The sequence below is a fragment of the Pogoniulus pusillus genome, chromosome 12, assembly GCF_015220805.1.
Source record: "Pogoniulus pusillus isolate bPogPus1 chromosome 12, bPogPus1.pri, whole genome shotgun sequence".
NCBI lineage: Eukaryota > Metazoa > Chordata > Aves > Piciformes > Lybiidae > Pogoniulus > Pogoniulus pusillus.
Genome location: NC_087275.1, coordinates 29872646 through 29893756, shown reverse-complemented (window position 1 = coordinate 29893756; position 21111 = coordinate 29872646). Strand labels below are relative to the sequence as shown.

Here is a 21111-nt window from a genome sequence, read left to right as displayed (position 1 = left end):
CTGTTTTTCCCTCACTGGGAGTGCACTGGGCTTCTCTACCAGATCTCTGACTCAGTGTCTTCCACAAGAGCTTTTCACCTTATGCTGTCTATCTGTGTGTGTGTAGGAAAGGAAAGCAGATTACGTGAAAACAAAGCTGTAGGTACAGATTGAGAGAGACAGATCTGGGTGTGCTCAGTGCCTGTGCACAATCCTGGCTGTGTGGTTATACACTACACCATACCTCTTCATAGAGTCACAGAATGCTAGGGGTTGGAAGGGACCTCCAAAGGTCAGCTAGTCCAAATCCTCTGCAGTCAGCAGGGACATCCTCCACTAGATCAGCTTCCTCAGAGCCTTGTCCATCCTGAACTTGAGGATCAACAGGGATGGGGCTTCAACTATCTCCCTGAGCAACCTGTTGCAGTGTTCCACCACCTTCATGATAAAGAACTTGCAGACATCCAATCTAAATTTCCTCTTCTCTAATTTCAAAGTGTTGCCTCTCATCCTATCACTCCAGGCCTTTGTAGACCAGTCCCTCTGCAGCCTTCTTGCAGGCTCCCTTCAGATACTGGAAGGCCACTCTAAGGTCTCCCCAGAGCCTTCTCTTCTCCAGGCTGAACTGGAAAACTCCATCTCCCTCAGCCTGTCTTCATAGCAGAGATACTCCAACCCCCTGATCATCTTTTCGGCCCTCCTCTGAACACACTTCATCTTGAGAGAGTCCAGCACAGAGCCACAAAAATTATTAAAGAAGTCAAACATCTTCCTTATGAGGAGAGCCTGAGGGAGCTGGGGCTTGTTAGCTTGGAGAGGAGGAGACTAAGGGGTGACCTCATTCATGTTCATAAATATGTAAGCGGTGAGTGCCAGGAGGATGGAGCCAGCTGCTTCTTGGTGATGCCCGATGCCAGGACAAGGGGCAATGGGTGGAAGCTGAGGCAGAGGAGGTTCAATGTGAACCTGAGGAGGACTTTTTTTCCCTGTGAGGGTGACAGAGCACTGGAACAGGCTGCCCAAGGAGGTCGTGGAGTCTCCCTCTCTGGAGACATTCAAGAACCATCTGGATGCGTTCCAGTGTGACCTGCTCTAGGAGAACCTGCTCTGGCAGGGGGGCTGGACCAGATGATCTTTCGAGTTCCCTTCCAACCCCTGACATTCTATGATTCCTGTTTTGAGAGCTCCAGAGCTGGACACAGTACTCCAGGTGAGGTCTGACCAGAGCAAAGAGTTCTGTAATCTGTATTGCAACATGTTTTTTGCAGAGACTATGGCATTTCAGAACATGTACCAGCTGCATGTCCTTTGATGTAGTAAAGGAAAACCACAGCAGATTTTTGCTAAGGCAATTACTTTTTTCTTCCCCTTTTTTTTTCAAGTGCAGCAAAGATTTCGACATGTCTCCAGGCACAAATCACATTTGGCATGAGGTTTTATGAGTTTGTGCTTTAATGCAGTAGCCAACATTTATGAAAATGAAAATTAGTCCAGAGCAAACCTCAAAAAAAAATATATTTAAAGATATTTGGTCAAATAAAATCAATGTGGGGTTCCTTAAATGCAAAGCTATTTACATATATATTTATTCCTAGTTCCACACTGAAGTAAGCAGATGGCAGACCCCCTAAGTCATACCATCACGTGAGAGAGAAACAGATGCCTGGGACACTTTTTATCCACAATAAACCTCCTTCAATTTATGATTAAAATTGCATGTACCTTGCAGTGACACAGCAAAGATAAATAGGCAGGTCTGTGAAAACTCATGGAAATAAAGTATCTGCAATAATTCTACAGGTTACATCAGACCCTCTCAAAAGGCTTTTTGCAAATACAAAGGGAGCAAGGCAGCCAGGGATGAAAATACAGGAATGAAAGGTATGCATGGTTTTCTTGCAGGTATTTCATAGTTTGTGCTTAACATTTCATTGCTTAACAGCAGCGATGAGGAAATTGTCTACAGGAGCCTAGAGCCTCTTAAACCATTACAGGGCTCCAGTGAGTAAAAGTACTTAAAGATTTGCAATCCCAGGCACAAATCCAGGCTGGGTGGTGAATGGCTGGAGAGCAGCCCTGAGGAAAAGGACCTGGGAGTCTGGGTTGATGAAAAGCTCAACATGAGCTGACAGTGTGCATATGCAGCCCAGACAACTGTGTCCTGGGCTGCATCAAGAGAAATGTGGCCAGCAAGGCAAGGGAGGTGATTCTCCCCCTTTGCTCTCAACAGACTCCACCTGGAGTACTGTGTGCAGTTCTGGAGCCCCAGCACAAGAGGGACATGCAACTGTTGAAGTGAGTCCAGAGGAGGGCCATGAAGATGATCAGAGGGCTGGAGCACCTCTGCTATCAGGACAGGCTACAAGAGTTGGGGCTCTTCAGTCTGGAGAAGAGAAGGATTTGAGGAGACCTTATAGTGGCCTTCCAGTAGCTGAAGAGGGCCTACAGGAAGGCTGGGGAAGGACTATTTACAAGGTCTTGTAATGACAGGACAAGGGGGAATGGGTTTAAACTGGAAGAGGGGAGATTCAAACTAGATGTTAGGAGGAAGTTCTTTCCAGTGAGGGTGGTGAGACACTGGCACAGGTTGCCCAGGGAGGTTGTGGCTGCTTCCTCCCTGGAGGTGTTTAAGGCCAGGTTGGATGAGGCCTTGAGCAACCTGCTCTAGTGAAAGGTGTCCCTGCCTATGGCAGGGGGTTGATGCTGGATGATCCTTAGGTTCCTTGCAACCAAGACCATTCTATGATTCTCCTCTACTCTTCAATACAATAAAAGTCTTTTCTGAATGTACTTGAATAATCTGAAACCAAACCAACACGACCTCATAAATTCTAAAACAATCAACAAAAAAACCCAAAATGGCCCAAGCAGCTGACACCTAAAATGCCATGAGAGCTGTGATCTTCAGCTGTACCTGAGTCTCATTCTCCAGAGCATTGTATGTTTAGTGGTGCCAAGGTATTTGATACCTAATTCCTGTTGAATTAGAAAGGTCTGTAGCCTCTCTGCATCTCAACAAAAGACAGTGGAAATAAATCCATGCTTGGCAGTTGGCACTGGGATTGTCAGCATGAACCTTAAATGGCCTTGATGCTTACAGTGCCTTGGCAAAACATGGTTTATCTACCATATGGATAGGTCCTAACTCTCCAGCTCAGCTGTCCTTGCAACAGCGATAATAAGCAGAAAAAAATCTAGTTGGGCATTACCACACAGGGCCCTGGTGCCATTTCCTGCACAGGTAAATGGGAACTGGCCACATCTTAGAATGGTCCAGGCTGGAAAGGACCTCAAAGGTCATCCAGTCCAACCCCCGCTGCTGTCAGCAGGGTCATCCTTAACTAGATCATATTGCCTATAGCCCTGTTGAGCCTCATCTTGATCTCCAGGGAAGGGTCCTCAACCACCTCCCTGGGCAACTTGTTGAAGTGTTCCATCACCCTCATAGTAAAGAACCTGTTCCTAAAATCCAATATATATCTCCTCTTCTCAAATATTTGAAGCCATTGCCCCTCATTCTATCACTACAGGCCTCTGGAAACAGCCCCTCTCCATCCTTTTTGTAGGCCTCCTTCAGGTACTGTCAGGCTGCTATTTATTATGTGTCCCTGGAGCCTTCACTTCCACAGGCTGAACAACCCCAGCTCCCTCATCCTGTCATCGTAGCAGAGGTGCTCCAAACCCCTGATCATTTTCATGTCCTTTCTCTGGATTCACTCCATCAGGTCTGTGTCCTTCCTATACTGAGGGCTCCAGACCCAGATGCAGGACTCCAGGTGAGGACCCACCAGAGCAAAGTGGCAGAATCGCCTCTCTGGATCTGTTGGCAATGCATCTTTTGATGCAGCCCAGGATGTGATTGGCTGCTTGGATGTTAGTATGGATGTCATGTTCTTGGGAACAGCCCAGGATTCATGGAATTGCATTGCCAAGGACAGAGCAGACACAGTAAAAAGCACTTTCCTGCTTCTTTATGTCATCTTGAAGATAGAATCACTTTATTTTACTTTACTAACTGCTGCTTAATTCCTCTCTGGTGCCCTAACCATCAACACCCGCACAAGCCAAACCAACCACCTACCTGTCTACTCCTCCTCTGTAGCTGACCTTGCCTAATTCTGTCTACTCCCCCTCCTCTGTAGCTGACCTTGCCTAATTCAGGTTGTTTTCTGTTTATCTGGCTTTTTACGGTTAAGTTGTGCCTGACTTTCCTGATGTGTTGAAGAGCCTGATTGAAGCTTACTCTCACTTTAGAGCCAAAGCACTACAGGGTGGGTACTGTGATGGAAGTGTGTGTTTCATTGCCCTGAATTCCCTTCACTGGCCTAACCCGAAGGACTTCAGCTAGTTTTGAAAATAAGATATTGGTATCCAGCTCCCAACAGTAATTTCCTAGATGTTCCCACTGAGGCCTGTACCTGAAGTCCTGCAACTGGGTCTGGAGCCCTCAATATAGGAAGGACACAGACCTGATGGAGTGAGTCCAGAGAAAGGACATGAAAATGATCAGGGGTTTGGAGCACCTCTGCTACGATGACGGGATGAGGGAGCTGGGGTTGTTCAGCCTGTGGAAGTGAAGGCTCCAGGGACACATAATAAATAGCAGCCTGCCAGTACCTGAAGGAGGCCTACAATAAGGATGGAGAGAGGCTGTTTCCAGAGGCCTGTAGTGATAGAATGAGGGGCAATGGCTTCAAATATTTGAGAAGAGGAGATATATATTGGATTTTAGGAACAAGTTCTTCAATCAAGAGAAAGGTGAGACCAAGCACCATGTTTGGAAATTGTTCTCAAGTAAGTTTCAATGTGTGTTCAGTTTTGCTTTGTCTGCACTACTGTCTTGATAATTTGCCATTGCTGCTTTCACAAATGACACTCTCTGGAATCATCTTCCTCAACAAACTATGTTGAAACAGGGCAACCTGTTCCAGTGTTCCACCACCCTCATAGTAAAGAACTTGTTCCTATCATCCCAAGGGACTATCCTGATCTATAGGATAATAAACCAATATTGAAATGTTAACTGAGACACCCTTTCATTTATCTTAGCGAAGTGACTTGGTTACTGCTGTACATTCTGCTTTCAAATAAATGGGATCAGAGAATGTACTGAAGAACTTAAAGATCCAGTAGGAACTTGATACCCATTTTATTAGCTCATCCATCAAGGATGATGTCACTTTAATTCCTCAGGACAGCAGCTCTTAATTTTTCTCACTTAAGACATAACTTGAGTACTCTTGCTTGCATCACTCCTTATGCCCTAACAAGTGCAGTGTATTGCTTTATATTTCAACAGACAATTTCTGGGTTTTTTTGGCCTGAAGATAGTGTGGATCTGCTGACTAAATACTGACTGACAAAATACCACTTTCTAAGGGCATACTTTCCATAGATCTTCATTCATGTGTCTCCACTGTCCATTATTGGTACTGAGGGAGATCTACAACATCATAATGTATTCTGTTTTATTCGTGTACTCTAGCTGTCACCTTAATTTCCACAGAAATTATATAGGAATGCATGATACTGTAAATACTGGCATCATATTGTCACTTCTTGCTTTAAAATCTTTTAAAATGTCAGACTACATGGAGCAATATATTCAAATGGGTTGTTATAGCTGAGCTTTTGACAGAGAAATCTTAGACAGCCTGTACGAACACACTGCAATAACAACATGTGAGCTAAGTCTCTCTATTCAAACAACTCCAAAAGCCTTCCCAAATGAACCAAATTAACAATCTTTTTAAAAGCTGAGCCTAATTCTAATGCAGAAAAACGTTAATTTAGGTCAGCTCCAATGATGGCTGCTATTTCTTGTTGTATTAGAACAATGTTTCAGCTATAGTGTTGAATTTAATTACTGAAGATTGATGTTTAAACATGTTTTAATTAGAACTGTGACCAAATTCTGATGTTAAATGATCTAAACTCTTGCAGCTATCTTGCACTTTCACACCTTGCTATCTTCTTCACGTTTCTCTGTGTATATGCATTGCTACTATTACTTTTGTACAGCCCTGCCAATGGTGCATACCACGTTGAGGACAGCAAATCCTCATTCCCGATGTGAATAATTAAAGGTTTAAATAAGAAGCAAGGAAGCCTTCCAACTATTTCAAGTGAGTGGATTAAAACAAGACAGCTCTCACAACCTTAGCTCTGGTGGTACAGCAACCTTTTAAAGTCACCTGCACGATCTGCAGAATCCTTCCCTCACCTTTAACCAAAGACCGTCCAAGGAGTTTGTTTTCACAATCAACGGAGCTTATTTTTACTATCATGGTTTATTTTTACTATCACAGGAGCTTATTTTACTATCACAGGAGCTTATTTTTACTATCGCTCTCCCGGCTCTCCTTCACTCTCTGGTGCCCTAGAAACCGCAGCTCTCCAAAACTCCCTCACTGTACATCCCGAATCGAACGGGAAACTCTTCACTGAAGTCAAGTGAAGTTGAAAGAAGCGAGGTTTACCACTGCCGGGTGCACCAAGCCTGGCGGCGGGGACGGCCTGCAGCGCTCGCCAGGTCCTGGGAGAGTCACTGAAGTGGGAGCGGCTGCCGGCCTCGGCAGGACGCGCCGGTGAGCAAGAGCCGCGGCACGGCGAGAGGCCGGGACCGGTCATCGTTCCCTGCAGTCGCCTGCGTGGAGCGTACGCCGCTGTCCTGCATTCATTATTAAAGCCATGCAGCTGTGTGTTTGTAACACGGCTGCTGCCGTGACCTGAGCTGAAGCCGCGGCTTTGTACTCCGGCTCTTCCACTCGAGCTTTTCACCAACGCGACAGCCCTACATTTTCTGAAGGCACCCTGAGCCGTCGGGGGCCTGGGGGAAGGGTTGAGGTTTTGTTGTTGTTGTTCTTTCAAAGAAAAGACGAGCAATTCTGCCTAGCTGTCGCTGTACTCCCCGAAGTACCCGCACGACAAAGCACGGCAAGGAGAGCACGGACGGGGCCGGGACCCCAAGACGTGGGGACAGCCCACTCCCAACCGCAGGCTTTGCTCCTTCTTTCCATCCCTGTCCCAGCGGAGGCGCGGCGCTACACAAAGAGCCCAGCGGAACACGGCACTGGCCGCTGTCTCCCTCGCCCCCCGCTCCCCCGCACCGCCACGCACTCGGGTCCCACCCACGCCCCCTGAACCGCTGTCCCGCAGCGCTCGAGGAGGCTCAGGCGGGAGGAGCAAGATGAGGCCGAGCCCTCGCCCGGGGCTGGGCCTGACTCACCAGGCGAGGCTGGGGGCAGGTGTGCTCTAGCTCCTCCATGGCCTCCGAGCGCCGCGCCTCAGAGGGGGATTTCGGGATACCTGTTTCTGACTCAGCATCGGGTGCGAGCACTGGCATGGCCGGCGGCAGCCTCGCCTCCCGCCGCCGGTGCCTCTGCCGCCGCCGCCGCCGCTGCCGCCACCTGCGCCCGCCCGGCGCGGGGCTCCGCCGTCACGCGTGTGCCCGCCTCGCGGGGGGTCTCCCCAGGAGCCGCCCGGGGGCACGGCCGCCGCGCGTCTCCATGGCAACCGGGCGCTCGCCGCGCCACCGCCCCCTCCGCGCGGGGGACGCCGCGCTCATTTGCATGCGGCTTTCTGGTTGGCTGCTGCCCTGCCGCGCCACCGCGGCCCCCGGCGGCGCCCCGGGCGGCCTCGGTTCCCGCGGCGGTGCCAGGCCGGCCCGCGGCCCTGCGGCCCTCCGCTGCGGGGCAGCCGCCTCGAAGCGACTCGGCTTGTCCCAGAACTGTGTCCTCCCGTGCCGCGCCGGGGTAGGGTGTGCCCTTCCGAGGGGACTTAGAGCCTCGCACCGCGGTGTGCCGGAGCGGTGTGGGCGTCTGGGAGGCAGAGACGCATCAGAGATCTTTTGGCGTACCTGCCCCTGACCCTGCAGCCAGGCAGGCGACGTTTCACTTCACCGCTACTTTTCGTGAGCCTGCAGGCCCTGACTGGCCTCGGCAACTTCCTCACGGCGACCCGGGGTGAGGTTTGACTCGTTCAAAACTGACCGCGGGAGCGAGGAGAGGCGGGGGAGGAGATGGCGCGGGCGGGCGCGGTGCTGAACGGACAGCTCCTGTCCTCTGCGCCTCAGCTAACGGCCGCGCTAGATTGGTAGCGGCTCCCGGAGTCGGCCGCTCTCCTCGCTGGGGAGGGTAAAGATGCTTGGAGCGTCTTTCCGGAGTAAGGGTGAAATACGATAGACTCATGGCATGGTTTGGATTGGAAGGGACCTTAAAGAGGACAGGCCAGGGACACCTTCCACTAGATCAGGTTGCGCAGAGCATCATTCAACCCGGCCTTGAACACTGCCAGGGAGCAGGCATCCACCACTTCTCTGGCCAACATGTCCCAGTGTCTCACCATCCTCAAAGCGAAGAACTTACTCCTTACATCTAAGTCTACCCTCTCTCAGTTTAGAATCGTTATCACTTGTGCTCTCACTACTGTCCCCATCTTTCTTATAGGCCATCTTTAAGTGCTGGAAGGCCACTGAAAGGTGTTCCTGGTGTGTTCTCTAGCTTTGAATAACTCAAATTCTCTCAGCATGTCCTCTTAGAGGAGGGACTCCAGACCCCTGATGATCTTCATGGCCCTCCTCTGGCACTGTCATGTGTTATGTAGTTTTCAGTTAGCGACATCAAAAGAATTCAGGGGGCAGAAGTACATATTCCTTTCAACTTGGGTTAAGTTTCTAGGCAATGCTTTTGCAAACTTGTGGTACTGAAGGCATAAGGGTAGCAACTCTGTCTAAATGCAGCAAAATGTTTCTGTCACAGCCAAGTATGTGACAGAGCTCCCAGACTCTTAGGAGGAAAATGGCCCAGGAGTCACAACTATGTCTTTAGTCATGCTTTAAGGCTGCCACACCACACACAGCTGTAACTTCTACACGGCTGCAAGTACCTGGCCTTACTCTTAAGTAGTGTGAGAATATGATCAAGATGCTATAAAGCCCATAATTTTGACACAGGAGAGACTCCATTTGCTATTGTTAACTTTGATAGATCTGTTACAGTGGATTCCAGCAGTGCTCAGCTCAGTGGGCACTGTGAGCATTTTTAAGAATCAGGCTTCATCAGAGGACACAAACATTTAAGGCCATTCAAAGCCACGAGGAGCTACGAGAGAATTGTGACTTAGGGTCATTCCCTGAGGACTTGAGAGTTTAATTTAAAATGTCTCATCTTTTGTCGCACATCTTCAAAGGAGGCAATACAAAAAGGAGCTTTGTGACAGGGGTAAGTGAAAAAGAGATGAGAAAGAAAGTAGAAAATGTGAAAAGAAAGAACGAAGCAATAGTCAAGAGAAAAAAAAATACATGGCAGAAGAGGTGACTAAGCAAGAAAATCAGGTAACCAAACTAAATCTCACAGCTGATGTTTTTTTCCTCGTGACTAAGTTCCTTTATCAGTTATTCTGTGAGGACCACTCAGATGCTGCTTGATTCTATGATTCTATGAATTAATGGTCAAAAAATAGCAGAAAAAAAAAGATGGTGAATATTATCAATGTCTACTTTATATTTCAGGATGAACTTTGCCTAAATTATTCATTTTCTCTGTCCTGCTTCTTATTATTACAGATAAAACATAATTTAAGAAAAATCTCTTTTCTATTTGCATTTACACTATGCTGTTATCCCTCCTTCCTCTTTTCCCCCTCTTATGGCTTTCAAAATACACACTCCAAACCCATTAAATCCATACAAACTGAGACTGACTTTCTTCTACATATTTGTACTGCATTCACTTCTACCTATTTTCAGCCTACCCAGTCCCCTCCTTTTCAGCCAGCTCAGTTTCAAACTTCCTGAGCCTATCATCAGTATTCTGTCACACTATCTTTTCCAGTATCACAACTTTCCAATACATTTTCCCCTCTCCACTGTTCTTGTCAATCTTTACCTTCCCATTTAACAAATTTTGATGCCTTCACAGAACCTTTTCCTATACTATTCCAAAAATCATACTTTAACTACATTCAAGTGATTGTTGGTGGGGGGGAAATGTTTAATATTTTGAGTACCAAAAATTTAGCAACTGGAGATTTTCATTATCTGGGCAGAAATAGTTTGTTTAAAATAAAATAGGCACTCTGTATTTATTATCTGCTAGATAGTTTAGTTTTTACTAGAAATTAAGAGTATTTGACCCCAAGATCTTATTTCAGTTGCTTTTAACTTTGTCATCTTTGAGACTTCTGATTTGGCATGTTATTGGCTGATCATATTCTACCCACTGAAGTAGAACTTCTTCAGCATAATGCAGCTGCTTCTAGGAAAGAGACTGGGAATATACTGCAGATATTTTGGGGGCTTCTTTGAAATATTCAAGAGCTTTCATGATTAGGAGGAGAGACTCAGTATCTGTTTGGAGATTTAGCATCTGTTTCATGAAAAGTGGACAAATTTGGTCTTGGATATCAGTCACTTCATGTGTTGCATAACCCTCAGGGTACTAAAAGACCCTGACAAGCCTCAGCTGGGGCCTCAACATCACAGCCTCTGCCTATGCCTATGGGCTTGGGGCTGTATTTAAGCTCCACCCTGGTCTGCCTTCTGCTTGAAGATTCCTTCCCTGGGCTTGGATCTATAGCTGCAGCCTCATTTCCTGGTTTGACTTCAGCCTGTGGTGATAAGGCAAGTTTGAAATCTTGTTTTATAACTTGGATTCTTGTGTAGGCCTGCCCAGTTCATCTTGCATGGGGCTGTGGGATGGGACCCTGAGTTGCAGAGTTCTTAGCCCATCAGCCGTATCGTGTTGTTTTCCTGTTCTTGAGGAGCACCTGACCTTGTTTCACCCTGAGCTAGTTCAGGACTTCCTAAGTCTTGAATCAAGCACAGTGAGGCCTGGCCTATGGCGCTCTGGGGCCTCATTGGGTGATTCCTCCTCAGTAATCAGCCTGACTCTGGGCTTTAGTGTCCACATCACGCTACTTCCCTGCCCCGCCCCAGCTCCTGAGTTCACCCTCCTTCCAGAGCAGGACTCCGTTCAGACTCTCTGAGGGCTGGTGTCCAGGGTTTCTGCTTCCACTGTGGCCCTTTTCAAGGGCTTAATCCTTCCCCTGACTTAGTGTCCGTGAAGAAGCCCTTGCTGGAGCTGGGCTGTAGGAGCGTTGGCCACAGCCACATGCATGTCTTTCTAGTCTGATGTTGGGCCTGCCTTGCCCCTATGGGCTTACCTGGTGATCCCTGGGTTGTTTGACACTACCATCACCAGGCCTTATCCTGGTTCCCACCTGCAGGCTGACTTTATGGTTTGACCTTGAAACTGCCTTATCAACATGGACAGGCTTGACAAGGCTTTGAGCAAGCTGACCTAGTGGAGGCTGTCCCTGCTCACTGCAGGTGGACTGGACTAGATGACCTCTGGAGGTCCCTTTCAAAACAAACCATTCTATGACATTCCTGATGATCACTAGGCTCCACCTGACACAAGTTAATATCAGTGGACCTGGCCTTGACTTATGTTTCTAGTTTGACTTCAGACCAGCCTGACCACCACCTTAACAGCTCTGGATTCTGGGCTGACCTTGACTTCTAACCCTAGCCTGCCCTGTTCATAGTCCTCAAGGACTAGGTAGTGAGGCCCTGACTGTCCTGCCAGCTTTGCTATGCTAAGCTCCCTGCCCGCGGGGAGCAGCAGCCCTTGCTGCTTCCCTGACCAAACCTTGCTGCTTCCCTGTACTGTAAGCACAGCCTTCATTAGCACCACATCAGCAACAGAGACTTGTCAGGACTGCAACTAGACTTTGCAGCATCTTATGATACTGTCCTCCTTCCTGCTGAAGAGATGTGAAATGGTGAACACTAAGATTATTCACCCATGGAACTGCATTTGAGCTTCAGCCAGGTCTTGAAATATAACAGTCTCTCTACAGCAATGTTCTGCTTATACATTAATTGTTCATTTTTGTGCAGTTGTAAAATGAGAGCACTGAAAGCAGCTAAAACAGAGACTTCTATGCTGTGGCAATAACTGTATGCTCTTGAATACCACTGGCATCTGACTTAATTTTTAGACATTATAATTATGTGAATGCTCAGAGTGCTCTGAGTTTGCTCTCACTTGTCTTCCCTAGTTAATTTACATTATAATATTTTGTACTTTTATCCTAGGCTTGAATTGTATCTAGCAAGCAGGTGATGAAATTCTGCTCTCTCTGTTCTGGTTAGTGTAATTCCACCAATTCTGGTGAAGTGGCTAGGATTTGCTGTGATTCAATCACAGTCATAATTTAATGTATGTCTTGCCTTTTATTATTTTTTCCCCTTTGAAAAAGAAAGTATCACTAGATGTTTATGACAGAGACTTATTTTCTTCTGTCAGAATGGAAATTAAGCATAGAATGGTCTGGGTTGGAAAGGACCTCCAAAGGTTATCCAACCCCCGTGCAGTCAGCAGGGACATCCTCCAGTAGATCATGTTGCTCAGAGTCTTACTGAACTGGAACAGGTTGCCCAGGGATGTAGTTATGGCCCCATCCCTGGAGATCTTCAGGCTTGACAAAGCTCTGAGCAACCTGATGTAGCAGAGGATGTCCTTGCTGATTGCCAGGGGGGTGAGACTAGATGACCTTTAGAGGTCACTTCTAACCTAAACCACTCTATGATTCCATGGGGAGGGGAATGGGGACTCAATCACCTCTCTAGGCAACCTGTTCCAGTGTTCTACCACGCTCATGGTAAAGAACTTGTTCCTAACATCCAATCTAAATCTGCTCTTCTCTAATTTCAAACAATTCCTCCTTGTCCTACCACTACAGGCCTTTGTAAAGAGTCCCTGGAAGGCTGCTGTTAGGTCTCCCTAGAACCATCTCTTTTCCAGACTGAACAATCCTAGCCCCCTCAGCCTGTACTCATAGAGCAGGTGTTCCAGCCCCCCAGTCACATTTGTGGCCTTCCTGTGTTGGTCTGGTTTCTATTTTGTATTTACATTTCAGAGCTTTAAAATCCTAATAGCAACTTCATTCTTTTCATCTTGATGTTTGCAGGTTAACTCAGGTAGGAAATCTGAATGGGCTCTGCTGCAAACAGAAGGGATTTATAGGCCTGGCAATGAAAGAACCTACCCTTCAAACATAAAAGTCTGCATTATCTTTCTTGATAAATTTCTTAATCTTCATAAATTTCTACAGTATTATTCATATTCTTAATTTTCTATCATGTTCTTCATATTTCTATCAGATAACTTCATATTTCTATCAGTTAACTGCATATGAAGAGTTTTGGAAGCAAGGAGCTCTTGGTAAGCAGGAATTTTCATTGCTGTAATATGTTCTACTTTAGGTCTGTCCCCCATAGAGTTAAGTAATGCATATTGAAATGTCATCTGAATAGCATAGTTTGGTAATCAGCTGCTGAGATGCAGTCAGAGCTGGATCATAGTAGATGTAAAAACTTTCATTTAATTGACTGATAACACACATGAATTCATATCAATGTAAGGATTAAAAGTCAGAGAATTAAATACTCCACATTTGTAGAACACATACACATGAAGCATATACACTCACACCCTGAGCAGTAGCATACACACACATACAACTCTCCACAAAGACAGTCTGTACTTAACAAAGGTGTTAAGTTGGACATGATACAGGTGAATTTGCCACTTTGCTATAATCCATGGTTTACTTGCATTCTGCTTTTTATACTACCCCTCTTTCCACAAACCTTTTACTCCATCATAAAAAAACAACAACAAACAAACAACAACCCAAACATAAGCTTAATGTCTCAATCAGAGGCCCTACTGCCTTGGTGACAAATCATGCATGCCCTAGGCAAAAAGGAAGAATCATAGAATCAACCAGGTTGGATGAGGTCTCCAAGACCATTCAGTCCAACCTAGCACCCAGCACACAAACAAGCTTCAATGTAATAACAATTTTGGCCATTTAACTTAAGTTTGATACTATAGTTCATTTGTATTTTCATATGTGCCACTGTTTATATGATCTTGGAGCTCAAGGAAAGACTTTACCATATTTTTGATTCATAACTTCTGTAATTAAATTACAGTACCAAGAAAGCATCTTTGTCACCTTGTGTTGAGATCTGGGAGGTTCCTGGGCTTCCTCTTCTGTACCTTGTTTTTTGCTGCCTACCATCTTTGTTATTTTGCTTCTCTTGCACTCTTCTCTGTAGCTATCCCACCTTCCTTGACAGGCTCTGCACTGCACAGCAGAATTCCCACTTCTTGTATTTAAAAGACAGTTGAGCAAAGGTCACGCCAAGTTGTTCTTCTCTGGCCGTCCCAAAGGAGGCTAAAAGATCAGCTCAAAGTAATCTGCTGTGATAAAACCATTTAGCAGAGGAAGTCTCAAATCTTGCTGGACTATTTTTTTTTCCCAAAGCAAAGTGCATCTGCTGCCTCTCCTTCTTTCTTTCCTCTGCAGCATTTAAATATGCTTGTTACGCTGCTGTAGGAAACAGACCCGTCCTTGTTACAGCCAGAGATGAATGTCAGGATTGAACTAGCACTCCTGAAAAAGGCTTTTGTTTGATCTGTGCTATCCCACAGTGGAGCTATGGCAACAACTTCAGTTTGGTAAATTAACTGTATCACTGTGTACCGGCTCAAACTGTGGCATCACCTGAATGACAAACATGGCACTGTTTGTGTGATAGCTGGCAAAGAGTGTTGTTTCATTTTAATCAAAAGCATTAAAATCTAGTCAGTACTAGCACGTGAAAAGTATGTGAAATGCACTCTATTACTCTATTAAAATTGAAGAATTTTGTGACATTTCTCTTCTAGAAATGTTTAGCTTAAAAAATGGAGTAATTCCAGAATCTGAACATCTCCTCATGCTTGGTGAACCTATTCTATGCATACGTTTTAAAAAAGAAACAAACCAAACAGTGGGTACAATGCACTCAGTGAAAGGCCCTCTGTAGGTAAGGCAGGCATTCATAGAATCAGCCAGGTTGGAAGAGACCTCCAAGAACATCCAGTCCAACCTAGCACCCAGCCCTGGCCAATCAACTAGACCATGGCACTAAGTGCCTCATCCAGGCTTTTCTTGAACACCTCCAGGCATGGCGACTCCACCACCTCCCTGGGCAGCCCATTCCAATGCCAATCACTTAACAATTCCAATCACTTAACTCTCTGCCAACAACTTCCTCCTAACATCCAGCCTAGACCTCCCCTGGCACAGCTTGAGACTGTGTCCCCTTGTTCTGTTGCAGGTTGCCTGGGAGAAGAGACCGACTGGGCACCAGCCAGATTTAATTCCATTCACCACCACTTTTTGCTTGAACACCTCCAGGGATGGAAACTCCACCAACTCTCTGGGCAGCCCATTCCAATGGCAAATCACTCTGTCAAGAACTTTCTCCCAACATCCAGCCCATTACCTCCCTGCTAAACTGTGATTGCTTCCAAGGGTGCTGGTTTGCCACAGCTAAATTGATCTAATAATTGCTGAGAGAGATGGGCTTGCTCTATTGAGTACCTGGGAATGGGCATTATGGTTGTTGGGGTGGTCAGTCTCTCTTGGCACCAGGTGCTTAGAGTGGCTCTTGTTTCCACCAGACAAGGTCCATCAGTCAGAGGTAGTGTTGGGTAGGGAAGTTAGAAGGATCAGTATCTGGTAGGTTTCTTTCTCTCATACCAATGTAAAGGAGCCCTTGTGGAAAAAGAAAATAATTGTCAGTTTCAGAACCATGAAAATTCTCTTGTAGGTGGCTTAAAATAGTCAGTATATCAAGGCCAAATAATACTAGTTAAGGGTCCTGTAACAGCTTATTGCCTGTAAAGGCAGAATCCTATTCACTCTCAAATGGCTCTGAAGCATGCTGGTGCTACCTGCCTTTGTAAGAAGCTAGAAGCAGTGCCTACATATTTTTTATGAGCAGTAAATGCTCCTAGGTTGGACTGAATGCTTTTGGAGGTCTCTTCCCACCTGGTTGATTCTATGATTCCTCCAAATATTCTGTAAATGAGTGGCAAGGCATTTGACTCTGTCCCACAGGACATCCTGGAAAAACACAGACATGATGGGTGAAGCACTGCTGGATAAGGAATTGGCTGGATGGTGGCACACAGACAGTGGTGATCAATGGCACAATGTCCACCTGGAGACCAGTGATAAGTGGTGCCCCTCAGGGGTCAGTGCTGTTTAACATCTTTGTCTGCGATATGGACAGAGGAATTGAGTGCACTCTCAGCAAGTTTGCAGAGATGGCACCAAGCTGTGTGGCACAATTGACTTGCTAGAGGGAAGGGATCCACTCAGAGTGACCTGCACTGCCTGGAGGGGTGGGCTCAGGCCAACCTCATGAAATTCAACAAGGCCAAGTGTAAGGTCCTGCACCTGGATTGGTGCAGTCTCAAGCACGACTCCAGGCTGGGTGGGGAATGGCTGAGGGCCACCCTGAGGAAAAGGACCTGGGGGTCTGAGTTAATGAAAAGCTCAACATGAGACAGCAGTGTGAGTGCAGCCCAGACAGCAACCCTGTGCTGCAGCAAGAGAAGTGTGGCCAGCAGGGCAAGGGAGGGGATTCTCAGAGGGCTGGAGCACTCTCTTATGAGGATAGGCTACAAGTTGGGGATCTGCAGCCTGGATGAGAGAAGGCTTCAAGGAGACCCTATAGTGGCCTTCCAGTATCTGAAGGAGGCATATAGGAAGGCTAGTGAGGGATTATTTACAAGGTCTTGTAATGACAGGACAAGGGTTAATGGGTTTAAACTGGCAGAGGGGAGATTGAAACTAGATGTTAGGAAGAAGTTCTTTCCATTGAGGGTGGTGAGACATTGTCACAGGTTTCTGGGGAAGTTGTGACTGCTCCCTCCCTGGAGGTGTTCAAGGCCAGGTTGGATGAGGCCTTGAGTGACCTGTTCTGGTGGGAAGTGTCCCTGCCTATGGCAGGGGGTTGGAACTAGATCTTTGAGATCCCTTCCAGCCTAAACCATTTTATGATTCTGTATGTTCTTCTGGTAGTAACTGGCCAGCAGTGCTCTTGCAAAAAAAGGTCATCTGTGGTGAAATAGCACAGATCCTACCAGTTTCCCTAAGTAGTGAAGGCATAGACATATAAATCCAAACCATTTTAGATGACTTGTAAAACTATAGTTGTCTTAACTGAGATGTTTAAAAACATAGGAGGATGTTCTTCACAGAGACAGTGATTGGCATTGGAATGGGCTGCCCAGGGAGGTGGTGGAAGCACCATCCCTTGAGGTCTTCAAGAAAAGCCTGGATGAGGCACTCAGTGCCATGGTCAAGTTGACTGGATAGGGCTGGGTGCTAGATTGGACTGGATGATCTTGGAGGTCTGGTTGATTCTATGATTTCCAACTATAATTGAAACAGAAACACATCTGTTTCTGGACACAGCTCTTGCTCCTGGACTGAAGGATGGTGTGTAAAACTTTTGACATGCTAGTGAAGGTATCTCTGTAGCACTAAGATGACCAGAATATACTTAGCTTCCCCACTCTTACAAAGCCAGGTGTATGTAACAGAGCAAAGCTGGTGATGGGTAGGTTCAGACTGGACATGAGGAGGAAGTTGTTGAGCATGAGAGTGATGAGAGCCTGGAATGGGTTGCTCAGGGAGATGGTTGAAGTCCCATCCTTGGAGGTGTTTAAGACCAGGCTGGATGAGGCTGTGGGCAGTCTGCTCTAGGGTAGGGTGTCCCTGCCCATGGCAGTGGGGTTGGAACTAATGATCCCTGTGGTCCCTTCCAACCCTGATTCTACATACAGAAAAAGCTTAAACAAGTCTCTTCTCTAAGCACTCCATGTACTTGGCCTCTTAAATTCAGTCAGAATGTATTTTTCTCCTATATAGCAAGTAAGAAGAATAAGAAAAGTTACTCGGGAACGAGGAAGGAATCCATTGTATTACTTATTTTGTTACTAGCTTCCTGAAGCCAAGTTTCCTGACAGAGTGCCTGAAACTTGTGAGAGGGCAACACCTACTCTAAACATACAAAAAAGAAAACCGTGGCTCACACGAACGTTAGTTGTAGTCTTGTTATGATCACCCACCTAACATTAGTGGTTGCATGTTGCTTAAAACGATGCCTGAAACGCTCCTTTCGCCCAGCAGGGCCCGATCTAGTACGGACAACGTTGTTGTAGGCGGTCCTTGACTCTCACGCTGCGGACTTCACTTTTCAGCTGGCTGACATCAGCTGCCGCTTTCAATTCAGGAACGGGCATTTAGTTTTTTCTTTACCGCAAGGCAAGGCACCACATACCACGGCTGCGTGTGGGCCCTACAGCCCGGCAGCAGCTGAGAGTTCTGCCGGGCGTCCCTCAGACCAAAGTCCGGAGGCGGCGCTGCTGTGCCGCTACTGCGCTCACACGTCTCTGGCCCGCGGGCTGAACCAGCGACTGCACAGCCGCGGCTTTAGCAACCGGCTCAGCCTCGCTCCGCACACGGCCTGAGGCTACTGCCGCCGTCAGCCCAGGCCTCGCCCCGTAATCGCGTCCGTACGCCCTCCCGGCGGCGCCCAGGAAGTGGCTCCGCCTCGCCTGGGGCTTCCTCCCTTCGCTCGGCCTCAGGGAGTGAGCGGCTCGGGGGCCTCTCTCCGCGGGCCCGCAGGCAGCCGCCACTCCTCTCCCGCCCCCGCTGGCGGCACCGGGCCCGCCCCGGCGCGGCGGCCGCGGCCGCTGATTGGCTGCCGGTTGGCTGCCGCCCGCCGGGGCTCGCCGGGCCCCGCTCTCGCGCCACTTTCGGGAGCCTTGGCGCGAGCGGCGCGCGCGGGTGCCATGGCCGAGAGCGGCGCCGGGCCCCGGGACGGTGAGTGAGGCCCGCGGGGCGCCGGCGAGCGGGCGGGGCGCTGGGGCCGGCGGCCTCCCGCCTGCCTCCGCCCGGCCGCTGCCGTCCGCTCTTTCTGAGGCGCGGGAAAGGAGCGCACGCGTGCGCGGCAGGCACCGCTCCGGGAGTGGGCCCGGGGCTGAGCGGTGCTGCTCCGGCAGCGGGAGCCTCTCCCTTTGCGCCTCACCTTTCGGTGACTTGGCTGGGCAGTAGCTGCGTTGTCCGAGCTCGGAGGGACCCTCTCCGGAGGGACCGTCTGGGCGCGCCGGGGTTCGGCAGCGTTAGAGCGGGTGGGGTCTCTGCCCGGTGGCGGGCGCGAGCCGCGCAGCACCCTCGTCCCCGCGCTCCCCCCCGCCGCCGCCGCCGATTTCCGCCGATTTCCGCAGGGCGGTGAGGGGCTCTGTTGTCCCGGGCGGGAAGGTTTACCTGCCCTCCACGGGCTGCCAACTCGGGCACGCGTAGCCTGGCACCGCGCTGGCATTCGGTGCTCGGGGCGGGTGGCCTCCACTGGGGATGAACACAAGGTTTGTCTGGGCAGAAGCAGTTCGCCTCAGCACTTGCCTGCGGTGAGGGCGAGGAAGTGACAGAACATCTTGTATAGATGCGCGTAAAGTATTACATCTCGGCGGGTTTTTCAGAGACAGGCTAAATGCCCCTTTATTAGCTCATCCCAGCCCTTGGCAACAGAGATCCTTAGTTATTTGTTGCAGCCGCACTGCCTAGATGCAGCTCTGTATTTTGGCCTCCTGCTGTCACCAGGAAGGGTGAACACTTCGCCTGCCTGGCCTGGCCACTTGCCCTGAATCCCTTTTGCTCGCAGCCAGCTCGTCACAAAACCTGTTGTCTTGTTCCTGAACTAATTGCTTGCCTTCCTAAGTTGGATTGGGGCCATTCATTGTTTCTCATCAGATAAATGCCCACCCCAGCAAACTGAAGAGAGAGGAAAAAGGTCGAGAGAAATGGAGAGCACCTTGCTGGGGGGAGAGTTGTGAAGGGAAGAACATGGAAGAGGAAATGGGGCAGCATTCTTCTGCTGGCAGCAATTGCCAGTTCATCCCGATCTAGCTGCACTCTTAAACCATTCTGAAACCAGCTAATAAAACCTCAGCGTTTCTGCTTTGTATCAAAACAGGCCTTTCCCAATTCTTTCTATTCCTGAGTTGTCATGGAGACATGCAAAAGAAAAGGAGTTGGAAGTTCCCAAGGAAAGAGTGTGGGGGGAATTCCTTTTCAGATAAGGATTGATGAGATTTGAGAGGTGCTGTGGAAAGGCAGTGGTAGCTTCTTGCTGAATGTGAACTGGCAGAGAGTGATCTCTGTCGCCTGAGACCATGCATGTTTCAGATCTGGCTTGCCAGGAGTCACCTTTGACTGTTTTAGCCAAGTGCAATCTCTGTGTTGACTTTAAGCAGAACTGCAGCCAGGTATTATTACATCACTGAACATTAAATACCAAAGAACGCAGCAGCTCATCACTAACTTATTTCTCTTGTGTTTAATTTGTGGCAGCTATGTGTGAGCCTGGAAGTTTTGCAGCATCACGTTCTAAACGCGAGAGGAAATCTAGAAGAGGCCACCAAGAAGCCCTGGAACGTCTGAAAAAAGCCAAAGCTGGCGAGAAACTGAAATATGAGGTGAAAATTCCTCATCCTTTCTTTTTAATAGAAAACATGAATGTGAGCTCAGCTGCTTAGTTAACTTTATACAGACCTAAAAGTGGCAGGGAGCAAAACCTGCCTTTCAGATCAGCTTTTGTTTTTAGCAGTGTATGTTTTTCAGAACGTAACTGGTTTGATTCCAGGAATATTTGGTTTTCTCTGTTTTCAAAACTAAAACTATTTTGTGTTCCCAGCATCTCAGACCTGCTTGATAACTATCCCACAGGGAAGGACCAGCTTACAGAAAATTAATTGTGCAAATTAATGTTATGATAGGAACTACTTTTTTAGGTTAACCTCAAATTATTTTCACCTTTAATTTCAAAGCTTTGAGTGGCCAAAATTAATCGAGTGGACAGATGGGCAGAGTCCAAGGGGATGGCGTTCAATAGCTCCAAGTGCAGGGTGCTGCACTTTGGCCACAGCAACCCCATGCAGAGATACAGGCTGGGGTCAGAGTGGCTGGAGAGCAGCCAGACAGAGAGGGATGTGGGGGTGCTGATTGATACCCGCCTGAACATGAGCCAGCAGTGTGCCCAGGTGGCCAAGAGAGCCAGTGGCATCCTGGCCTGCATCAGGAATGGTGTGGTCAGCAGGAGCAGGGAGGTCATTCTGCCCCTGTACTCTGCACTGGTTAGACCACACCTTGAGTGCTGTGTTCAGTTCTGGGCCCCCCAGTTTAGAAAGGACGTTGAGATGCTTGAGCATGTCCAGA

The 21111-nt window shown here is 48.0% G+C and overlaps 2 protein-coding genes and 1 long non-coding RNA gene across 4 annotated transcripts in view; 2 read left to right on the top strand and 1 right to left on the bottom strand.

Moving 5' to 3' along the window:
- Positions 1-14798, bottom strand: part of PCYT1B (phosphate cytidylyltransferase 1B, choline) — a 45667-nt gene extending 30869 nt beyond the window's left edge. Inside the window, exon 1 of one of the 2 annotated variants that reach the window (XM_064151988.1) lies at positions 14008-14798. In XM_064151988.1, coding sequence (XP_064008058.1) covers positions 14008-14073 — 66 coding nt within the window. In that variant the 5' untranslated portion in view covers positions 14074-14798. Of the gene's footprint in view, positions 1-7207; positions 7374-14007 lie in introns of those variants that run through there. The other variant, XM_064151987.1, reaches the window with a different exon arrangement.
- Positions 13164-15537, top strand: LOC135179894 (uncharacterized). Its single transcript, XR_010304179.1, has 2 exons — positions 13164-13208; positions 15158-15537. It is a non-coding gene; the product is annotated as an uncharacterized LOC135179894 (long non-coding RNA).
- A 3114-nt stretch (positions 15538-18651) lies between these two features.
- POLA1 (DNA polymerase alpha 1, catalytic subunit) overlaps positions 18652-21111 on the top strand; it is a 256555-nt gene continuing 254095 nt past the window's right edge. The window contains 2 exon segments of the mRNA XM_064151984.1: positions 18652-18720; positions 20248-20372. Coding sequence (XP_064008054.1) covers positions 18690-18720; positions 20248-20372 — 156 coding nt within the window. The 5' untranslated portion in view covers positions 18652-18689.